The 24,112-nt window shown below is 51.5% G+C and overlaps 1 protein-coding gene across 1 annotated transcript in view; it reads right to left on the bottom strand.

Annotated features, from left to right (window-relative positions):
* The window catches only part of LOC103595529 (aryl hydrocarbon receptor repressor-like), a 104,374-nt gene that overhangs the window by 52,219 nt on the left and 28,043 nt on the right, over positions 1-24,112 (bottom strand). The window contains exon 4 of the mRNA XM_008578949.1: positions 17,006-17,187. Within this exon, the coding sequence (XP_008577171.1) occupies positions 17,006-17,187 (182 nt within the window). The remainder of the gene's footprint in view (positions 1-17,005; positions 17,188-24,112) is intronic.

Genomic DNA, 24,112 nt, shown 5'->3' with positions numbered 1-24,112 from the left:
GCCCCGGGGACACAGCGCGGACCCCGGCCCAGACCCCCGCTCTGGCCCGAGGCCTCTGCAGCAGACCAGTCCCTGCCCCGGGCTCTCCCTGGCGAGTTCCACCTCTCCCTGCCTCAGTCTCCCTATCTGAGATGTGGGAAAACCCCAGCACTGATGAGGTTCCTGGTGCCAGCCCCTCCCCCCAGCCTGCCCTGAAGTCGCCCCTGTTGAGGGGTCAGGGAGAAAGGCCGGTGGGAGCCTGTGCTTGCTGGGAGCACCGTGGCCTTCCTGGGAGTCCGTAAAAGACATGGAGGAAAAAGAGTCACTGGAGGCCCCCACGAGGCACAGCTTGGAGAGGGGCGGTGAGGGGGCACATTCCAGGGGTAAGAGGTGCCCCAAAGACCCCCAGCGTGAAGAGTTCCCTGCAGCAGCAGAGGCCAGCCCATGGCCACGCACCCTGGGGATCCTCTGCCCCCACCCACCCTCCTGCACTGTCTGCAGAAATGAGCTAGCGCCACGTCCCAGCTTGGAACACGGGGCAGGAGGAGGGCACAGGCCAGGACTGCACACTCAGAAACGAGCAGGCTCGGGCCGGCCCGTGGCTCACTCGGTAGAGTGCGGTGCTGATAGCACCAAGGCCACAGGTTCGGATCTCATATGGGGATGGCCGGTTTGCTCACTGGCTGAGCGTGGTGCTGACAACACCAAGCCAAGGGTTGAGATCCCCTTACCGGTTAAAAAAAAAAAAAAAAAAAAAGAGAAACGAGCAGGCTCCTGCAGGCAGCCAAGCACAGCTCAGCCTGCATCCCAGGTCTGGAAGCCTGGGTGTCAGTGCTCTCTGCCAGCGCTGCCCCCGCGCCACCTCCCCACACTGACATGCATGGGAGGGAGATCTGCCAACAACCCCAGGACTTCAGCCACGCTTGAGAGTCTGTGGCCATTCCGAGCTATCCCCCAGCTGCTGCAGAACTAACTGGAGCCAACGCTCCTCAGCTCATTCACCCTTCCTGTCCCTGAAGAGGTCCACCAGGACAGAGAAGTCCAAGGGTTGTCATGGCGACCCTGTGAGATGCTATGCACAGCAACATAGGACTGGGTTGGGTGTTCTGAGTGGAAGAGTCGCTTCCCTTTGAGGCTAAGACTGGCGCTGAGGGCACCCTGCTGTCTTCCAACCCAGCACGCCCACTCAGACGAGACTCAGAGCAAGGTGTCACCCCAAGCAGGACCACGTGCCACAGTCCCCCCTCCAGCGGATGCTTAGGGGGCATGTGCCTCAGTCTGCCCAAGTGTTCCTGGTGAAGAAGCCAGAAGACTGCTCCATCTCTGCCCCTGGTTGGTGCTGTGACGCCTGGAGAGTGGCAGCCACTTTGCTCCAATTCCTCGGTAGGAAGTGGGGGTGGCATCGCTGAGCACAGGGTCAGCCAGCCCTGAGGCTGCCTTCCCCGGGACTTGCTGTCGTCAGAGATAACGCTGTGCAAGCCAGCTGGAGCAGAGTTGTTCTGTGACTGTTTACAGGGCTAAGGAAAGTTTATTCTAGATCTTCAATGCTAGATAGAGAGGTGGGCTCTAGGTGGAGCTGGGGCAGCTGAAAAGAGGGACAGGAAAGACAGAAGCAAAGGGAGGGAAACAGACTCAGAACCAGGAGGAGTGGGGGAGGGGGAGAGAAGAGATGCCTCTTTGCCCAAGCCACAGCCTGGACTCTCTCTCCAGGCAGCCACCTTCTCTGGACTGTCCCTGGAGCAGAGAGCACGGCCTGGCTCCAATTTTGGCAGGTGACAGCCTGCAAGGAGTCCCAGCGCCTCAGCCAGAAAGGACAGGCCTCCACCCAAGCTCCAGCCCAAAGCCACACAGTCCCCTCCATGCAGAAAGCCCAGAGGAGCAGGGTCCACAGCAGAGGGGTGGCCCAGCAGGGGGTGACCCCACCACGGTGGTCCTGGGGAACAAGGGAAGCCGCCCAGGGGACAGGGCTGTGCACCGATGACGACCCACTGCTTCTAACCTGGGCCAGACCAAAACTGCTGCACCTCGTGTGTGGGAGGGTGGAGAAGGCAGTGAGGAACAGCACGACGGGCGCATCACAAGGGCCACATGGGCACAGCTGCCCAGGCCTCTGCAGAACCCACAGCAGTGCCTGAAGGAGAAAGCAGCCAAATGCGAGGAAAAGCCCGAGATCCCCATTTCTTCATTATTTCCACCCTGTCCTCAACAGGCACATCAATGCTGCAGACACAGGACGTGAGCAATGGAGACGCAGATGCGTCCAGCAGGCAGACACCACTTCTTCCAAGAAAGCTCCCCAAATAAAGGTGCCCAGCGATCTGCAGGCTCCCTGGAACAGTTCCGAGCAGACAGGACCTCCACAGTGACAGTGGGGGCTGGTTCCGCAGTCTTGGAAGGACAGTCAGAGCACCTTGTCGGTCCAAACAGGTGAGCCCCAGACAAGTGGGTCCAAGACAGGTGAGTTTAGGACTTGACAGGTGGGTCCAGGACGGGACACTCAGTCCCACTGAATTGGGGATGGGACACAGGATTCCTGCACCTGGGAATATAACTTCAGAGAGAAGTCAGAGGCCCCAAGGGGTGGCTGGACTGACAGCTCGATCCTGACTGACTGCAGTTGTTGGAGTCAACAAGTCCATGTCCACAGACTGGCCCTACTTTGATGAGGACGTGGGTCCAGAGTGGTGGTTGATTTTATGTCACTATGAAACCATGTGGTTCCCAGATTATTACTTCTGGGTGCATACTCGAGGGCGCTTCCAGATGAGATTAGCATTGCTCACTTGAAGTGGTGGATCAGTAAAGCAGATTGTACTCCCCAGTGTGGGTGGGCCTCATCTGAGCCGTTGAGGGCCTGAATAGAGCAAAATGTGGAGAAAGGATGAATTCGTCCCTTTTTTCCTGACTCACTGCTCGAGCTGGAACAGCTCATCTCATCTGGTCCAGCCCTTGGGCTGGACCTACGCCATCCACTCCCCTGGGTCTCAGGCCTTCAGACGTGGACTGAGTAACACCACTGGCTTTCCTGGGCCTCCAGCTTGCAGACGGCAGACCGTGAGACTTCTCAGCCTCCATAACTGCATGAACCAATTCCTCATAAATCTCCCTTTATCTGTCTGCCATCCATCTATCTGTCTCTTCTTGGTTCTGTTTCTCTGGAGAGCCCTAAGAAACCCAGCAAAGCCTGGCCCAAGGTGAAACTCCAGCATTTCAGCATCGAAATACTGCAGGGACCCAGGCCCCCCACTGTGTCCCGACACCCCCCAACCTCCGCTCCGGGTGGCAGCACAGCAGGTATCCTCTGGGTCATTTCCCTCCAGCCATTGGGGAGGCTGGATGAGCATCGGGGGATGTGCCACGCCCACTGTGAGTCTCTGAGGGTCTGGGAGGTGCGGCAACCATGGTGAAAGTTCCTCTGATTTAACCTGATTCCACCACCCCTGCTCCACCATGGGCTCCTTTCCGGGTGATCCTTGGTGCTCCTCCTGTGCAGGTGCTCCTCCAAGTTGGATAGGACACCCTGGGGAGCCTGGGCTCACCTCTCCTGGACACCCGCTCTCCCCAGTAGCTGCCAGGCATGATTGTGGATCTCATGAAATGCGTGGCAACCATACCAGGGGCAGGCGGGGTGGAGCAATGCTCATCCGCCGTGAGTGCTCCACTCGGACCCCTGCGCCCCATCCCAACCTTTTCTACAAACCCCTCTGCGTTTTTAACATCAAATTAAAGGACACAACCTCACAGTTTTCAAATGTTCAAACTCTCCCTTTGCTTTTCAAGAACTAAAAGATAAACTCTGGGTTCTGCCTTCCAAAGATAAACTGTGAAACATACATTCTGGAAGGAAGTGCCACTTAGTGATTCTTGACGGCTTCAAACCGTTTGCAGCTACCTTCTGACAGGTGCTTCTGCGTCTGGCGCACAGCACTGATTCATGGCTGCACTCTCCACGCACAGCCAGCAGACTCCAGATGAAACACCTGCGGCTGTCACCCAAAAGCCATCCGTGCAGGAGACCACAGACAAGTTCAGCCATTCCCCAGCCACCCAGAAGGCGGTTCCAGAGAGATAAGTCAGGAGCGCCCAGATGGGTGACAGAAAACCTGCAGACAGGGCCATCGAGCAGAGTCTGAGAGTGAAGAGAAAAGAGCGCCCATGGTTCTGGGGAGGTCCAGGCAGCTTGGGGACAGGGGGATCTGAGGCCTGGTGGTGTGCGGCATGCTCAGCCATGCAGAGCTGGTGCGTCCAGCGCATGAGGGGCACGGGGAGGGGACACCGGCCCTCCCAGAAAACACCAGGCACCAGCTGAGCAGGAGCAAAAGTTCAGACCCGGCCCTACGTGAGCCAGGGGCTTGGGGTGGGGCCTCCTCTTCTCCGTCCAGAGGACCGCTGTCCTCATCTTGGGAGGGTGGGCCTCTCTGCGCCGGGCAGTAGGGGACATGTGTGTCTGCCCACTCCGAGAAGGGCTAGGTTCTTCCTTTTCCACCTCCCTCCGATGCTCCATGGGGACCCCGACCGCCCCCCACACAGAGGGCATCTACCCAGGCTGCCCTTTGCAGCTCAGACCACCTGCTCCAAGTTTGCCAGCAGAAGGTGTGGGGGGAATTTCTGGAGGAGGCTCAGCGCCACTCTCTCGAGGCCCATTTCACCGGCCAGTGCCCCCTGGCTGCCCCGGCTCCTGCTGCCCGGCCTGCCAAGACCCCCAGAGAGCTGTGGGGGGCGAGGCCAGGATGCACCACTCTCCCCGCTCCCCACGCCCAGCCATCCTCGCCCTCCCCAGGCAGTGCCCCCAGTCCTGTGAGCCACAGGGACAATCGGAATCAATGACATACAGGGAGTGTGTGACAGCATGAGGCGGCATCCGGCACATGGACACTGCGCAAGTGCGTGTCCTTCCAAATCCCAGGTACAGCAGGGGGGACAGAGGCGGTTAAAAATGCTGCCCGAGGCCCCAAACCCCTTTAGGCGAGAAAAACCACCAGGAGCACAAACACGATATTTAGAAAATCGGAGCTCATTTCACACAAACACAATATTTACAACATCAGAGCATACTCCAAGTCGCATGGAGGTGCTGCGTTTTCTGTAGAAAGGATTTCCAGGGCTTTCGCACGTCCTCACACCTCAAAAAGCATCACAGAGGAACACAAGTCCTCAGAGCCGGCGAGCCCGGGCTTGGCCCACATGTGTCTCTCATCCCGATGAGCCACTTCCACCCACTTGCCGATGCAGCAGGTGCGGGCTCCAGGCTCATCCAGGGCACCCTGCACAGACGCACCTGCCGTTAAACCCATGTCATCGTGGGAGACGCCACTGAAACCTGCTCCCTGGGGAAAAAGTGTTATTTGTACACGTGCGCAGCCCTGTTCTCTTCAGGATGTGACGCATCTGGTGTGAGCGGCGTATCAGAGGAAGGCACAACCTTGCCAAACCAGGGTTCAAGAAATGTTTTGTAAAACAGAACCAAAAAAAAAAAAGTGCTGGTGCTTTTAAAAATCAAATATTTATTCATCGATGATGGTACACAGGCATAGAGATAACCAGCATGAGACACTGTGCAGGACCTACCAGACTGACACAGCTGCACTGTCGGAGAACCATCCTGGTCTCCGTGTTCAAACCGAAGCACTGCAGGCCACGTGCCCAGATGCGTCCTCACTAGTCACCAGCCGGTCCAGCTGTTGCTTACTCTTTGCGGGAAACGGTGCTCAGCCGTCCACCTACAGGTGCAGACGCTGCTCTGCTTGTGAACTTTCATGTCAGAGTGAGCAGCTGAGCCGTCAGAGTATTCTATTTGTTTACAAATAATGAATTTATAAGAAAATCTATAAACTCATGGCCACAAAACTGTGATTTCACAAATGACACAGACTTGGAATTGGCTTGTCAATTACCACCTTCAATTTCTTCACACAAATCGATCACAGACACTATAGGCAATCAGCTCCTGCCAGAGTCTTGCAATATTCACCGTCAGCAGATACAGACTGAACGAGTAAAAAGTCTTAGTGTCCTAATGTCCAGGTGCCTGGGTCCTCAGCACCCCTGCTAATCCCTGTCCTGGGATACAACAGAGAACAAGATGGTCAAAGCCCAGTAGCATATGAGCAGAGCGCTAAGAACAGGCCAGGAGCAGGAGGGGGTCCTCTCAGGGCTGGGGTGGGGAAGGCCTCCTGGGGGTGACAAGTGAAGACACGTGGTGGGACCCCGGCTTTAAGAGAATGACAGGTGTGCTGTGTTATCAGAGTAGCACCGGATCAAGGCCCAGGGAGGTCTCCCTACAGCACCCGTCCGAGTCCACGGGTCCACACTGCCACCTCTGACCACCTGCTGCTGCTGACTCTGTGAGATGGGTCATCTTCATGAGGCCTGTGAGGAAAGTGTCAGCTACTCTGATATTTCTCTTCACAAAAGCACTGGGTGCAGGAAAATGCCAAGCGCTCCTACAAGAGTTAACATCGACTTGCCCCCCAAACACGCGTGTGCTCACCACGCCCCCAGGAGCACAACCCCCTGCCCCAGCCCCTGCAGACTGGCTCCTCCCCCAGCTCCTCCCTGCTGGGAGCCCACCACAGACCCCTTCCTCAGAGCTCATGTACCCCCTCTTTGCAACTTTTCAGTTCTAGTTTTCATTGTTCCTTCTGTTTATGTTTTATTTTGAGACAATGTCAAACACAAGTTATAAGAATAGTACAAAGTACCCCAATACCCTTTGTCCACAGACACCACTGGAGTTTCACCAGCTATCCCAGTAACATCCTTCTAGCCAAGGGTCTGCTCCCCGCCGCCCCTCCGTCCCTCCTTCCAGCCTGTCCTTTCAGACTTTCTGAAGACCCCAGGCAAGTCACTTCGTGGACTGCCCCTCAGTTTGTGTTTGTCTCGTGTTTCCTCAATGTCCATTCATCCTCAGCCGGAATAGCACCGAAGGGATGCATGTTCTGCTCCCACATCCTGGGCTGTGGCGCACACGTTGATTTGCGCCACTATTGCAGGGCTGAATTTGATCACTTAGGACAGTGAATTCTGGGTCTCTCCACTCGAAGAGCTTTCCCTTTTGTTATTAACAGGTATTTTGTTTGAGACTACCAAAACCCCATTTCTCACCCCACGTTCACCACTAATTTTAGCGTTCATTGATGTTTCTTGCTTGAGCTAATTATTACTGCGACGGTTACTGAGTGATTTTATTATTCACCTCTGCTACCTATAGTCATCTCTATCTTATTAGTTAGCAGTCTCTTGCAAGGAATAACTTTCTCTTATTTATTTATTCATTAAATTTATTTATATCAGTGTAGACTTGTGGAATCCTATTTTATTCACTGGGTTATAATCCATTACTCAGTCATCAGTATTCATTTTAATGATGAAATTATCCCAGCCTTGGCCAGCAGGAGCCCCTTCAGGATGGCTTCTGCATCCCAGGACAAGTCTCCAGCCCTCTGAGCACTGCCTTGTTTTCTGGCATGGGATGTTCCAAGCTCACCTCGGACTTTCCCTGCTTCAGCTCTGGAAGGAGCCCAAAAGCCCTTATTCCTTTTAATAGTGAACAGTGTTTAGAAACTAAGATCTGATTGTTAGGTGTGCTTGTTGCTACCAGGGTATATTAGTCTGTTTCCGTTGCTTATAACAAAATACCTGGAAGTGGGTGATTTGTAAGAAAACAAATTCATTGCTTACAGTTTCTGAGGCTTGAAAGTCCAAAGTCCAGGAAACACATCTGGTGAGGGCCTTCTTTGGTGGGGGCTTTACAGCAATGCAGGCGTCTCACATGGCAGAAAATGGTGGAGCTGAGAGAGACTCTCACATGCTCTCCTTTTAAAGCCCTCAGAACCATGCCCACGACCACCATTAAACCAGAAACCTCTCCAAGGCCCCACCTTTCAATTACCATAACAGGATTTCCCACCCTCTCAGCACTGTCATAGTAGGGGCCAAGTTTCCAATACCTGGAACTCTGGGGGATACAATTTAAGCTTCAGTGAGTTTGGGAGGACATTCAATCCATGGCATGGGGTGTCATTGCTCCCAGACAACCTCAGTGGATAGAGCTTGTGTGTGTTATATGTATACATATTTTACATATATATTCATGTTTCTGTCCTCATAGATTGAAAACCATGAGTTCACACGAGTACCTTCAATTTCAATTCAACATCACAGGATTCAGTACAGAGTGGAATTATTTTTTCTTTAATATTTGGCAGAAATTGCTTTGAAACTATCTGGGCCTAGATTTTCTCTGTGAGAAGATTTTAAACTACTGACTGCATTTCTTTAATGGTCATATGACTACAGGTTTTCTGTTTCTTCTGGACTCAGTTTTAATAAACTTTATTTTCTAGGAATTTATTTATGTTTTCAAACTTCTAATTTATTGGCATTAATTTGTTCATATCGGCCTCAAATTATCTTTTAAATATCTGCAACATCTATAATTGTGTTGCCTTTATAGTCCTTAGACTGTTTAATCTTTTTACCTTGATCATTCACCAGATCTTGGCAAAGTTCATCATTTAAAAAAAAAAAAACTCTATTGTATGTTTCCTTTTTGTTTTGTCAATATCTTCTTTTATTTCCTTTCTTTGATTTTTTTGTTTGTTTTACTATTTTTTATCAAAACTACTTAATTGAATGCTTAGCTCATTAATTTTCATACTTTCTTTTTTTATACATAAGTATTACTTATTTATTTATAAGTATTACTTTGTCTATATCCCACACATTTTGATTTGTAAATATTTCTAAATTCCATCATGTTTTCTTCTTTGACCTATGAGTTATTTACAAGTATTTTTATTCCAAATATAAGATTTTTAAGTTATCTTTTTATTATTGATTTCCAGCTAATTTACATTGAAGTCCCACGATGAGTTCTTCATAATTTTGTCTTTTGAAATTTATTGAGACTTGTTTTATTGAATATATTTACAAGTTCCACATGGGCTTCAAAAGATGTGTATTCTGTAGTTTGGGGGTATAGTGCTTTATGTGTGTCCATTAGATTAACTTTTTTTTTTTTTGCATTGTTCAAATCTTCTGTAATCTTTACTGACTTTTATTTATTCATTCTATTAAATACTGAGTTACTTAAAATCCTTCTCTCTGATGATGAATTTATATATTTCTCCTTAAGGTTCTGTCAATATTTGTTTTACAGATTTTGATGTTAACTTACTAGAAGCATACAAACCTAAGGTTATTTTATCTGTTTGATGAAATAAATTGTTCAATCATTATGTAAGAACTCAATCTCCAGTCAGTAATGCTTTTTACCCCCAAATTAATTTTTCACATTAATACTGATTCACTAGATTTCTTTAGGTTAGTATTTCCCCAGTATATCTTTTCCCGTCCTTTTACTTTCACCTTTTCTGTACCCTAAGAGTTTAGATATGTTCTTTGAAAACAGCATATAGTAGAATGCCTTTATCTGCAGGAGATAAGTTCCAAGACTCCCACTGGATGCCTGAAAGTATGGACAGTACCAAACCCTATATATATTATGTTTTTCCCTATAAAATCACATTGCACAGGATGGGTAACATATACGGCATAAATATACTGGACAAAGGGGGATTCACATCTCAGGTGGGAAGGAGCAGTATGGCATGAGATTTCATCACAGTACCTAGGCACAAATTAAAAACTTATGAATTGTTTATTTCTGGAACTTTCCATTTAATACTTTTGGATCACAGCTGACCATAGGAAACCACAGAAAGTGAAACCACAGATAAGGGGAGATTAATGTACAATAATCCATTCTAATAATCATTATCTTTTAATTGGCATGTTTAGTCCATTTACATTTATTGTAATTACTGATATATTTGAACTTCTGGGCTATTTTTTCCATCCTTTTTGTGTTTTTTCCCCTCCTTTCTTGTCCTTTTCTTTTGATTGATTACATTTTCTCATTCTATTGTTTTCTTTCCTTTAGTCTGAAAGTTAAACCCCATTTCGGGAATTAGTCACCAGCCTGATCTCATGAAATTCATACTGAAAAGTTCTTTCCTAATAATACAATGTGAGACAGACAGATGGTAAAAATAGATATATTTTCTGCATAGGTTTCAAAGTTAGAAAGTTCACAGGAGTTGCTATTAAAAAAAATTACTGAGTTGACAAAAGAAAGCTTAGAAAAGTAAAGTTGAATATACTAAGGTCAAGTGATCTTTACTTTTAAAGTAAAATATTCAATATTTAGAAAGCTTGGTAATGATGAGCATCAGAATAAGAATACCCTGAAATGATTTGAAACAAGTGTATCTTTGCTGGAAATGTCTCCCAAGAGGAGGCCACTTTCCAGAAAGTATCAGTGATGGGAGGGACAGGGTTGGGGAGGGCTCTGAGCAGCATCCTGAAGAGAAAGCTGCAAGGCAAATGCTGCAGTGCCCACATCCATGGCAGGAGTGCGCCCACCGGATGTGCCATAAGCAGGAGAGGCAATGATCTTAAACCTCCTGCCACGCCAAAGAGACCTGTCTTAGTCTGCAGGGCTGCTATTCCAAAATGACTTAAACAGCAGAAACCTATTTTCTCACAGTTCTGAGGCTAGACTAAGTTCATGATTGAGGTGCCACCAGATGCAGTTCCTGATGAGGGCTCTTCCTGGCTTGTAGACAGCTGCCTTCTTGCTGTGTCCACACATGGCCTTTCTTCTGTGCTCACAGACAGAGTAAGCTCTCTGATGTCTCTTCTTAGAAGTACGCCACCCCTATCAGATCAGAGCCCCACCCTATGACCTCATTTAACTTAATAACCTGATTAGAGGCCCCATTCTCCAAAAGAGCCAAACAGGGTTAGGGCTTCAACATATGAATTTAAGGGGGACAGAAACATTCAATCCATAGCATTCCACCCTTGGCTCCCCAAAATGCAAGTCCTCACATACAAAATGCATTCATTCCATCCCAACAGTCCAAAAGTCTTAATTCATTCCAGCATCAACCCTAAAGTCTACCAAAAGTCTCATCTAAATATCATTCAAATCAGGTATGGGTGAGCCTCCAGGTATGATACATCCTGAGGCAAAATTCCCCTCCAGCTGCAGACTCATAAATCCAGGCAAGTTCTGAGCTTTTAAAATACAATAGTGGGCAGGCATAGGATGGACTTTCCCATCCCTAAAAGGAAAGCTCAGAAGGAAGAAAGGTGTGATAGGTCCACACAAGTCTAAAACCTTGCAAGGCAAATCCCATGAGATCTTGAGGTTTGTGAATAACTCTCTTTGGCTCAATGCTCTGCCCTCAGGCCCACTGGGGGCAGCATCACCCCCAAAGCTCTTTGTGGTGCTGCCTGGCTCCACCCTCTGAAACAAAGGAGAGAAGAAAGGTGTGATAGGTCCACACAAGTCTAAAATCTTGCAAGGCAAATCCCATGAGATCTTGAGGTTTGTGAATAACTCTCTTTGGCTCAATGCTCTGCCCTCAGGCCCACTGGAGGCAGCATCACCCCCAAAGCTCTTTGTGGTGCTGCCTGGCTCCACCCTCTGAAACAAAGGAGGAAGCAGCCTTGTCCCTGGGCCTGTGGTGCGAGTGGCAGCCCTGAGGGTCTCCTGAAGGATGAGTCCTGTGGGAGACTGAGAAGCACCATCGTCCCCACCAGCCCCCTTTAGTACCAGCCAGCAGGGTCTCTGCTGCTGCAGTCCCATAGCCATTCCTCGCTTCTGTATAGGCAGCTAATTAAATTTGTGTTTCAGTGGTTCACACCCACACAGTTTCTTTAACAAATGGTTGTTCAGCCACATCCTTAGTGTTCTGTCCAGAAAACAATTTCTCATATTTTGCAACAGGGGTAGGCTGAGAATTTTCCAAATCTTCAAGAATAGTTCCTTTTCTCTTAAGAATTCCTTCCATTTATCTCTCTCCTCTAGCACTTTACTATAAGCAGCAAGGAGAAGCAAGGGTACACTTTGACACTTTGCTTAGGAATCTATTCAGCTAAATAGCCAAGTTGATCACTCACAGGTTTTACCTTCCACAAAACACTAGAACATAGTTAAGCAAGTTCTTTGCCACTTTTTAAGAAGGATCACCTTTCCTCCAGTTTCCAATAACATGCTCCTCATTTCCACCTGAGTCCTCACCCTGACACCTTTAATGTTCATATTTCACCCACGTTCTGTCCGTGACAATACAGTCATATGCTGCATAATGACACTTCAGTCAATGACGGACCACATGTATAATAGCAGTAGGAACAGTAGGCTCTGTCATAGAGCCCAGATGTGTAGTAGGCTGTACAATCTAGGTTTGTGTAAGTACATGCTATGATGTTTGCACAATGACAAAATCACCTAATGACTCATTTCTCAGTATGTATCCCCACTGTTAAGAGACACACAACTGTATACATATTCTCTAAGACAACAGAAGCTTCCTCTGTAACTCTCCTCTTTTCTTTTTGAGACCTTAACAGATTGCCTTTAATGTCCATATTTCTATCAATTGTCCCTCATGACGAAATAGGCATTTTCTAACACGCACTTTAAAACGTCTCCAGCTTCTATCCATTACTTGGTTTCAAAGTTGCTTCCACATTTTTAGGTATTTGTTATCCAGCATCCCACTTCTCAGTTCTAAGGTCTTAGTCTGCTCAGGCTGCTTCTAACAAAATACCACAGACCAGGTGGTTTTAACAACAGGAATTTATTTTCTCACAGTTCTGAAGACTAGAAGTCCATGATCAAGGTGCTGGCTGATTTGGGTTCTGGTGAGAGCTCTCTTTCTAATTTGTAGACATCTGCCTTCTTGCTGTGTCCTCATATGGCCCCTTTGGTGCATGCTCAGAGAGAGCGAGCTTCTCCGTCTCCTCCCACAAGGCACTAATCCTATCAGATCAGGGCCCCACCCTTATGAGTTTACTTCACCTTCTTCCTTACAGGCTCCATCTCCAAATACAACCACACTTTAAGGTTTCAACATATGGATTTTGAGGGACACAAGCATTCAGCCCATAACAAGGATCCCCACAAGAGGGATAAATCTTTAGTGAAAGCTGAAAATCAGTACAATTTAGCTTAATAATTTTATAGACTTCAGTCCTGGGTTTACAAAATCATTCACAGACTCGAAGAGCACGTAATTTTGGATATGCTAATGAACACGGTATTCCCAAGTTCTAGATCCCAGGACACACTCTGTAATGTTGTGGGGCTTCTGTACTTGTCCCACAGTGGGGGTGAAGCAGACATACCCATTGAGCCCAGGTGGGCATGAGACAGACACGCCCCACCCAGCCCAGTGGGCATGGGAACCAGTACGGACCCTGGTTGGGGGCCCAAGATGGTCACAGGAGTGTGTGGAATCAGGTCCCATGGGCTGTACCCAGAGAACATAAAAGAGCAGAAGGGCCCAGATACCACGCTGGGGCAAGAACAGAACAGAGCAGCATCACCTCCGCATGGACGGCCTCCATGTCTTCACAGCAAGTCAAGGCTGTGCATTTCCTTCTCTCCCTTCTTACTCTGCTTGTTTCTTAGGCAGCCCCCAACTCCCTGGCACTTCTCAGCAAAAATGCACATCTGTTTGCCCCATCAATGCTTCCCACATCGCTGGGTGGACAGAGTGCTCATGCCAGGCCCGGGTGGCCACAGCCCTTCCTCAGTCCTGTCCTGCTGACCGCAAGGAGTCCACAGAGAGGCAGGCGCCTCCAGTGAGCCGATGCTGCAGGCGCTTTTGTCCTGAGAGGGTGACCTGACCCACGGCTGGAGTCCAGTAAGGGGGACTGTGGCTTCTCTGAGCCTCCTTGGTCTGACCTGGGCTGAGCCTGGAGGGAGCCCCCACTCCACTCCCCGCCCCTCAGCAGGGCCGCAGTGCAGCCCAGGCCTGGCCCTGCCACGTCCTTGGTGCTTCCTGGGACGCAGTGATAGTCTCCTTCATGCCACCTCCCCTCCGTTCTCTTTTAACCCCGAATTCCCCTTTTGTGAATAGCACAACTGACAAGAGTGGAAAATCCCGACCGTACCCCTCGCCCACAGAAGAGGGCACAAGCAGAGGGTTTTATAACTTAAAACACTGCTCTAGGCAAAAACCAAATAAAAACAAAATAAACCCCACGGCCTTTTAAAAATCCAGGAAAGCCAACACTGAAGTAAACGTTGCAAGCAAATCTTCAGGCCATTATCACCCTCTGAGGTTAGAACTTTCCAGTCATGTCCTTCCCAAAGGTGACTTTTTATGGAAGTTTTAATGAAATTAGCTCGTCCATTTCTGAGTTAAGAAGCATAGATTAAGATCCAAGTTTTATAGCTTGACTTTTTTCTAACCATACAGTGGAAATGAAATTCTGGAGAGTCATTAGGATTCTCTCTAAGTTGTACGGCTTGAGGGGACACAACATTTGGAACGCTTGGTAGAAGACGTGTGATGGTAAAATCAAGAAGTTCATTATTTCACATAACTGCAGAAGTTACAACACTCTCACGACGTCTGTGGATTACTGAGCTGCACTTTATCTGCAGCTCACGCGCGGCCTTTACACACACGGCGAGTGGGACGGACAGGAAGGGCGCCCTGCCTGCACCAGCGCGTGGTCCAGCAATTCACACCGCCGAGGGCTGGAGTCAGAGGGAAGATGGGAAAAGCACCCTGCTTGCAGGTAGGAAGTGCTAGGCATCAGGCGGAACTAGAAACAGCAGAATTGGAGCATTTCTGAGGCCATCAAGCCCAGACCTGGTTGGGTCCAGCTAGACCCATCCAGAGAGATAAAGACCCTAGCCTCCTTCCCAACCTCCAGGCCAGGAGGTCAGGGCTATGTGCTGTCAGTGGGAGGAAGGTGGACTGACCACATCTCCAGCTCAGGACAGGACCTCCCCACTAGGGACAGCCCTGAACCCAGGCTGGGCTGTCCACACATGAAACCCACTTCTCCACCCTCAGGTTTAAACAGTTACTGTGGAGCTGGGGTGATCTTTGCCCACACCACCCCATCTGTAAAAGGGGACTTCCCAGAAGGTAGGTCTGGAAGGCCGTGCCCACGATTCTGTCCTGGCAGCCCATGCATGTGTGAGTTCAGGAAGAGACTCAGCCATGTCTTGTACCACCGTCTCTTCCTCTCCATCACATCTCAACGCCCCTGGAAGCACAAACTGTCCTGCAGGTGTGGCAGCAGCTGGGTCTCGGAGACAAACTGCTCAACACCGTTGGAGCTGGGAATGACCACCCTAACCCTAACCCCAACCTGGCAGGGGATGGAGGTAAATGTATACAATTAATGTGTTTTCAGTATGAAATTGGAAAGCCTGGAAGGTAAAACTAAGACTTGCTGTGACCTCGCCACTCAGAGATAAGCACTGCCAACATTTTGTGGTATTAGATTCCAGTGGAGAGCTTGACTGGCCAGATCCTGGGGAGAGGTCCAGGGAAGGCCCCGTGCAGGGTCGTGGCACCGCAGGACTATGTGTGTGATGCTGAGTGCTAGCCTGGCTTTCCTCCACACAGTGTGGGGAGGGGTTTCTGAGGACACATGGAGACTGGCAGAGGTCCCACGCCCCATCCGCTAAAGGGCCACAAGGAGAGGCGTGGGAGCCCTGTGCAGCCTCCAACCTGAGTTAGAACGCCGGCCACACCGAGCCCACCGCCAACCTGGAAGAGCCACTGGACCCACACCTGGGGGTCCCACGGGGGTGGAGGCTAGATTTTTAATTTAAAAAGTGATGTAATTGGAACTGCTTTAGGCATGAGGACACAAAAGCTAGCGTGGCTCCCCTCCCAGCCCCCAGCCCCTTCACAGGCCTGTAGTCTGCAAGTCTGCACGTCTCCTCAAGCCCCCAGAGATCTCAGGTCCCAGGGCATCCAATAACCAGGAATCCAAGGAAACATGCGCTTCTGAGGACACCAGCCAGACACCATGGACTGGCAAGAAGAATTCAGGTAAAATTCTGACTATGGGCTAGTGAGAGAACGCAGACCCTTGGTGGACAGAGAGACGGGACCCACCTCTCCAGGGACCTCTCTAGGATCACAGAAACAATGGGGGCAGGGCCAGAGCCTGGTGTAGGCCTGAGGGTGGGCGCCTGGCCCCACTCAATCTTTCTCCCCCAAAACAAAAGACCCAGCAAGCTGGCGGAAGGCAGCAAACCCTGTCACCTCGAGGGTACCAGTGCCAAAAAATCCCTCCACCCCTGGTGAGGGGCCGACTCACAGCCAGGATGCAGGAGCTCCCCGGGGTGCCTGGTCCCACCAATGGGCAGCATTAGCCAGCAACAGTGGTTACTGGTGGGGTGGCCTGGCCTCAGGTACGGGCAGCAGGTGGCACCAAAGGCAGAGAGCAGGTGCTCTGGCACCCAGGGCACCCAGGGCACCCGAGGGCAGCAAGGTGAACTGCAGACACTCAGCCTCCATGCCGACCCATCCCAGTCATCCACAAAGCAGACTCCCATCTTTCCCTGGAACCTGGGCTATGGGGGGGCCCTGAGAAGCCGAGCAGGGGGAGGGCTGGCCCTAGTTCCCCCACCAGAGCTGTGCTGGTTCCTCAGCCTCCAGCAAACCCAGGACCAGAGGCACAAACTGGCTCATCCCGGCAAAGTGGGGTCGAGGACTCCTGACCCGAAGGTGTTGGAAAACAACCAGGCTGTTGCCAGAACTGGAGCCAGAGAAAGTCCAGAGCCCCATCAATCCACAGCCAGGCTGGGTCATCCACGTGAGTCCAGCTCAGGAGGCGTGGGGGGAGAAGGGGCTGTGCATCACACAGCCCACCAGGTGCATGTCACCTGACCACAGCTGGACTCAGGTGAGACCCACCAGGTGAGACTCAGCTGGACCCAGCTGGACCCAGGTGAGACCCAGCTGGACCCAGCTGAACACAAGTGAGACCCAGCTGGACATAGGTGAGACCCAGCTGAACACAGATGAGACCCAGCTGAACACAGGTGAGACCCGGCTGGACACAGGTGAGACCCAGCTGAACACAGGTGAGACCCGGCTAGACACAGGTGAGACCCAGGTGAGACCCAGCCAAACCATAGTGAGACCCAGCTGGACCCAGGTGAGACTCAGCTGGACTCAGGTGAAAGTCCTACCTTGGAAGAAGCTCTTCACCCTGAGGTAGCTGACGCTGAGGCGCAGGACGGATAGCTTGTCGAGCTTCGATGTGACATCGGGTGGAAGTGGCAGGAGGCTGGCCAGGTGGTCCAGCTCTGCATTGAGACGGTCCCGGTGCCGCTTGGAGGGGTTTGACTTCTCAGCCCCAACGGTGGGCCTCCTGTGGGAAATGACCATGGTCAGACGGGCTTCACCAGGAACCACTGCCCCACAGCAGAAACCTGCTCTCTCTAATAACCTCACTGGGAGCATTCAAGCTGCCACCAAGACAAAAAGTGCTGAAAAGGACTAAAACCCATTCCTGGAAATGCACATTTTAAGACACTGAAAATGCATATCAGTTAACTATGGCTCAGTATTTGGAGGGCACACACAGAAATAAACAGCAAACTAGCAGGAGAACAGAGCCTCGGGGCAGGAGGGCATGGTGCCTGGCTGTGTGACGCCAGCTCCTTTCCTGACCTCTCTGTTCCCTGAGGTGGGAGGACACCACCCCAGGCTGTCTGGGCAAGAGTGTGCGTGGAAAATGCGCATTCATTCAGCCTCCTTCAGGGTCTCCACAGTCCCTAAACAAAAACGAACATTCCAGGAAAAATAAAAGCTTCTCATGGCCTCAGAGCTTGTGACCCACAGCCTGGACTCTGCATCTGAGCAGTCCAGGCAAACGTGCAGGGCCTGTGGCTTCAGCCTGTGCCGCGAGGAGCAAGTGGCCCCTCTGAGCCTCAGTTCATCCTCTGCACAGTGTGGCTGGGAAGGGCTGAGGGGGTTAAGAGAGGACCTCGGGGCCCTCAGACCTGGGCTGTGCCCAACATGGGGTGGCAGGACCCTCCCTCAATTCTCCCCCTACCCCTGCAGACCTGCTCCACCCACAGAGGGGCACCTCCCCTACTTCCTGTCTACCTTCACTGACCAGCTGGACCCAGACCCCAACTCCCACTTTCTGCTATTTCTTTTTAACGTGGCACCCACACCCAATCACTCACGCTGCGAGCCAAAACTTAATGGGCGGGAGAACCTAGGGGCAAACTGGACCAGCTCCATGAACAGCCTTCCGTGCCACAGGAGAGGCACCCACGGCCTCCCCAGAGAGGGGGAGACGCCAGGGAGGGGGTGAGATGGAGGGAGGGCAGATAGACGCAGAACGGCCTGCACCAGCAGTGCTGTGAGGGACCAGCTGCGGCCCAGGCAGCGCCTCCACTGGGGGTGGGTACACTGGGGCTTGGCCTCAGAGGTCACGTCTGTCCTCCTTGCTTCATCTGCCCCCACACAGACCCCCTCCTTCCCTCACCCTCTCCTCCTGTGCCGTCCGCACCCGGGCAGGGCCTCTCTGCGAGTCATGAGCCCTGGCTGGGCCCAAATCTCACCTTTCCAGAGCTAGGGGGGAAGCACTCACCTGCTCCCCATGTGGGTGGTGCCTGCACATAAGCTAAGCTGTGGCCGTTCTCGGCTCCTCCCACCCCAGGCTTCCTGCATGGGCACCAGGGTAGGGACCGTCGCCTGGTGGAGAGGTGGGTGTCCAAAGAGCTCAGCAGACACGGCAGGGTGGGTGGAGAAAGCAGGGGTGGCCAGGGGTCAGTCAGGGCCACATGGATAGCAGCACGTGGAAGACGCTCAGGTTCACTCCAGGGAGAGAAGACCTGCCGGAGGTGATGGACACGGGGCTCCAACCCAACACCCCACAAGCTCAGCACAGGGACAGCAGCAGCAGCCTCCAGCTCAGGCAGCACCAAAAACAAGACAGCCATTAATAAATCCAACAAAAGACATCCAAGGCACCTAACCAGAACTATAAAGTATCGCTGAGTCAAATTTTAAAACCCTAAATAAACAGAAAGATATACACATTCTTGGAATGGAAGACTCGGTATTGTTAAGATGGCGATCCTCTCTCAAACAGATGTAAAGATCCACGGCAATCTCAATTAAAACTCCAACAGGGCGTTTTTACAGAAATGATTTACATGGAAATGTAAAGGGCCTAGAATCGCCGTCAGCCTGCTCCAAAGCTGCAACGTTCCAGATGGTCTGGAGTCGGAGAAAACACGCAAACGCAGATCAACACGAAAGAACAGAGGGTCTGCAAACAGACCCCACGTTTCCCTGCGTCTGTTCACTGGACAATTCATTTCACAGAGACACAGGCATCCAACAGGGAAGGTGGGTCTCCTCAGTAAACGGTGCCGGATCAACCGGACGTCCCCGATAACAAATGCACATCAGCTCCCCCACACCATACCCAACATCAACTCAAAATGATCACACCCCTAAGTGCGAAACCCACGATAACACTTCACAAGAAAACACGTGCAAACGTCTTGGAGACCTTGGGGCGATCACGGGGCTCTGAGAACACAAAAGGAACAAAAAATTGATAAACTGGTCTTCCTTGAAAGTTTTTAATAAGTCTTTTGAAAGTCAATATTGAGAAAAGAGAAGGGTAAGTCACAGATTGGAAGGAAATAGTCAGAACAAGGCCCTGTATCTACAAGATGTAACGAACTCTTACAACTCCATAAGAAGACAGCCCCGTGAGAAGACAGGCAGATTACACGGGCACCGTGCCAGGGAAGACACGGGGATGGCAAATAAGCACACGAAACATGCTCAGCACCACTGGTCATTAGGGAAATGCAAATTAAAACCCCGACGCGATGCCACAAAGGCAGTAGAAAGGCTGAAACTAGAAAGACTGACCATACCAAGTACAGGCGAGAAAGGGGAGCAGTGGAAGTCGACACACTGCTGCTGGGCGTGTAAAAGGTCGAGCTGCTTCGGAAGTTTGACGGCTTCTTAAAAGGTTGGGCACACGGCTACCGCGTGACCCAGCGATCGCACTCCTTTGTCTTTGCCCACGACAAATGAAAGTGCACATCCCTACCACGACGTGTCCTAAAGTGTTCAGAGAAGCTTAACTCGTAATAGCCCCAAACGGGGAACATATCAGTGTCTGCCTGCAGATGAATAAACACATTTAGTATGTCCCCACAAGAGTCCCCACAAGAGAACAAACTGCCGATGCACATGAACATGGAAGAGTCTCAAAACCATTGTGCCCAGGGGAACTAGCCCAATAAAATACCATACAATTCCATTTACACAAAATACCAGAAAATGCAACCTCATCCACCCTGACCAGAAGCAGATCGGAGGTTGCCTGGGGACAGAGGTGAGGGAAGAATTACAAAGGGGCTCAAGGAAACTTTTGCAGTCACAGAAATGTTCGTCAGCTTGACTTTGGGGACGGTTTCAGGGGTGCATACAAATGTCAAAATTGATCAGATTGTATACACTTCAAGTGTGTGCAGTTCAATTGAATTATGTTTATTTCAGTTATACCCCAATAAAGATAAAAATGCAGAAAACAAAAGGGAAGTCCCACAGCTTCCATGTTGTTATGACCTAAAGACACTATCCCTTCAAGGACTCGAGGAGCCCCAGAGGTTATGATCTGGAGCATCAGACCTGCTAGTCGTGGCACGTGGCATTAACTCCTGGGAGCACGATGTGGATTCAGAAGCTATGGCACCCACACAGTACTGAGACTGGGGCAGAGAGAAGAGAGGGCTTCCAGGACGGCCAGCAGCCCTCTGCACCCAGTGCCTACCCACCACCCAGATAAGGGGGGCCAGACTGGAACGCTGAGCACAGCCTTGACTTGCAGCCCACAGTCCTCAGCATGGCAGAGGCCGGGACCCACAGCTGGGATTCAGGGCAGCCAGAGCCAGAGGGGAGAGGCTCACATCGCAGAAGGGGGTGCAGGATAATGCCCCTGGTCTCAAAAATCAAAAACAATGTTTTGGCCCCTGTTTCCCCATAACATGTCCCTAGAGAGGGGCACTGCACACATCACACACCCAGCAGCCCCTCCAAGAGATGGACACAGAGATGCCCACGTGGACGAGCCCGCCTCGGTCACCCCTTGCACACAGCCAGGATGGGCGAATGTGGCGGTGGGTGTGTCCGAGTCAGCAAACATGCAGTGACTATTTAGGTTACTGCACTCTCCTTCACTGCCCCTCAAATTGCAATTTAAAAATGCCCAACGCCAACTCAAATCAGCAAGAGAAAAACCTTCTGTCCAGTGATAGTGTCGGGAACAACTGGCAGCCAGAGGGGAGAAAAACAAGACAGACTCAGACCCCACACTTCACATCAGGAAAAATTCCAAGTGCTCAAAAGTTTGAAATTTAGATAGATAGATAGATTTTACAGAATGTATTAGAAGAAACAATGGGACAATTCTCTTACAAACTTGGAGCAGGCAAGAGCTTTCTAATCACAAAGTAAAATGAATTAGCCACCGGGGAAAAGACTGATAAATTCAACTCAATAAAAGTTAAATTTCTCTTCATGGCAAAGAACACCATAAGTAAAATCAAAACTTGGGTCAAGTATATGAAATCCATTCAAGAGTTAATTTGCCTTGAAGACAACAAGCTCCAGCACATCAAGAAGCACAAAATCATAGATAACCCAACAGAGAAAGCAGAAGCCGCGTGCATGGTTCACGGAAAAGGAAATACAAGCAACTTTTCAACCCCACTGATGACGAGAGAATGTGAATCAAAATCACCAAAGTCAGAAGCACACTATGCCAGGGCATGGGCAGGGGGCACCAGCGAAGGGACGTTAAACTGGCACAGCCTTGGACACTGGGCAGTCTGGGGTCTGATTTCACCCTTCCTGCAAGCTGGTCACCTGTCACTGCTTCACAGAGGTGGGCGAAGATGCAAAGCTCCCAAGGCAGAGATGAAAGACTCATGTCACAGCATAGCAGGCAGCATGAGTGGCAGCATGTTGGTGTCACCCTGTGAACCCAAGTCCTGTGGGGTGTGGGTCCAGACTGAGGCTGTGACAGGGGATGCATGTTCAGCCAAGGAACACTGAGTGCAGAGTGCAGGGAATGACCACTGGGCAGTAGACAGTAAACAAGACTCTGTCCCCAAAGGAGACGTTCCCTTATCCCTCAAGGTTCCCACTGCAAATGCGTCCCGGGAGATGGCCCAGGTACAGAGCAGCCAGAGCCCGCACTTGTGGTGTGCCCTGTGCTCGGCATCCGGCGGGCTGCCTCTCCCAGCAGCGGGCACGTGTGCAGAACGATGCGCGGCTTATCCACGCACGACAGACTGAAGCCATCAAAAAAGGCGCGACAGAGGGTGGTAGAAACATGGCAGGCACATCCCTATACAGGCAGCCAGGAACGGACCCGCCAGTGTGCAGCAGTCTCTGAGGGGCACGACAGTGTGTGCAAACGCTGTGACTTGTACCCACGGGGAGGAAACACACACTGCACGTCCACACTTGATTCATAAGGCATCTCAAGCAGCATTCACGAGAAACTGCTGATCAGATGCCGCCAGGCAGGGCAGCGGGCGAGCAGCCATCTGCTCAAAACATCCATAAACAAAACGCAAATGCCCGACTCCGCAAAACTCACCTCCTCAGGCCTCTGCGTGGGAATAAAAACACAAGGAAGGCGAGAAACTTAGCTCTGGTTCCTCCCTGGACGGGACCACCAGAGATCACTGCATTTGCAGCCCTGTGGCAGAACTATTTTCTTTCCTTACTTAATGTGACAAATGTCGCCAAAACAGATCTCTGTCAAATGCACACACTCAGGAGACATTTCCACCACGCTCCCCTCCACAGACCCACTGTGGGAACGCCTCAGCCCTTCTCGGGCCACTGCCACGTGCACCCAGCCCAGAGTGAAGCCCCCAAACTGCCACCACAGCCGCGCCTGTGTCCCACCGGCTCCGTCTCTAGCCTGCGGTGCCCAGGCTGCCCCCACATGACCAACTCAGGCAGACAGACCCCTCCCAGTGACAGCCTCGCAGGTCAGCCTCAGCTTCACGCGACTGTCGGCCAGTGGCGCTGGCATTACGATGACCTGCTCAGGACCCTGCACCATGGGAGGCTGGGAGGGCAGCCTCGGCCCCACACACAGACCCACGCACGGACACTGCACAGGTGTGCACCCCACACCCCACACGGCCTCACATACACACCCCACATGGCCTCACACACACACCCCACACAGCCTCACACACGGCCTCACACACACACCCCACACGGCCTCACACACAACACACGGCCTCACACACACACCCTACACAGCCTCACACACAACACATGGCCTCACACACACAGCATCACACACACGCGGCCTTGCACACACAGCCACACACACAGCCCCTCACAGCCTTGCACACACACAGCTTCTCACACACAGCCTGACACATGGCCACACACAGCCTCATACACAACACACAGCCTCGCACACACACGGCCTCATACACTGACAGTCTTACACACACACACGGCCTCACACACAGGTGTAGAACACTCACATACATGGGCCACACACACAGCTTTATTGCACCTGCAATGGTGTATCTCACACACACGTAGCGTGCCCAGCTGATGGTGGACGCATCCCCAGGGCTCCAGGAGGAGCAGTGGCAGCCCATGGCCCCCTGCAGATGCCCCTCCTCTGCTGACCTCCTGGCAGGTGAGTCTATAACCCTGTGGTTGCTGCCACCACCCACACCTCCAGCCTTGGGGTCCCCGAGTTCCACATGGTCTGGCCATGGGCAGCAGAAGGCCCATGTGCCACGGGGGTGGTGAGGTCCTGGGCTCCAGGCTCCACCCCCATTCCCCAGCTAAACTGACCAGAGGCCCCGCAACAGGGAGGACCAGCCTGGACGGAGTCTCTGCTCGTCTGTGGTGAGGCTCACAACGCAGCTTGGGGAGGTGTCCCCTGCAAGGTGGTCTTGGGGCAAAGGGTGGTTGGGGTGTTGAAGGACAGCAAAGCTTCCAAAGATCCATGTCAGCTTCTGGCCAAACTAGGCCTGACTCAACCCTGACCTCTCCTTCCACCAGCCTTGTAAAGTGGCCCAGGGCCTGCAGTTTGTGTCCCTCTAAAGAAAGCCAGCGGCAGGTTGTAACGTTACGCGGGAAAGAGGTGGTGCCTGTCCAGCCCCTCAGCCTGTGCGGTCGGCAGCCCTCGCCGCCCCCCCGGCCCTCGACACCCCCCCTCCGGCCCTCACCCCCTCGGCCCTCGACAACCCCCCGGCCCTTGACGC

Source organism: Galeopterus variegatus, unplaced genomic scaffold, assembly GCF_000696425.1.
Source record: "Galeopterus variegatus unplaced genomic scaffold, G_variegatus-3.0.2 Scaffold1788, whole genome shotgun sequence".
NCBI lineage: Eukaryota > Metazoa > Chordata > Mammalia > Dermoptera > Cynocephalidae > Galeopterus > Galeopterus variegatus.
This window is presented reverse-complemented; position numbering and strand designations above follow the sequence as displayed.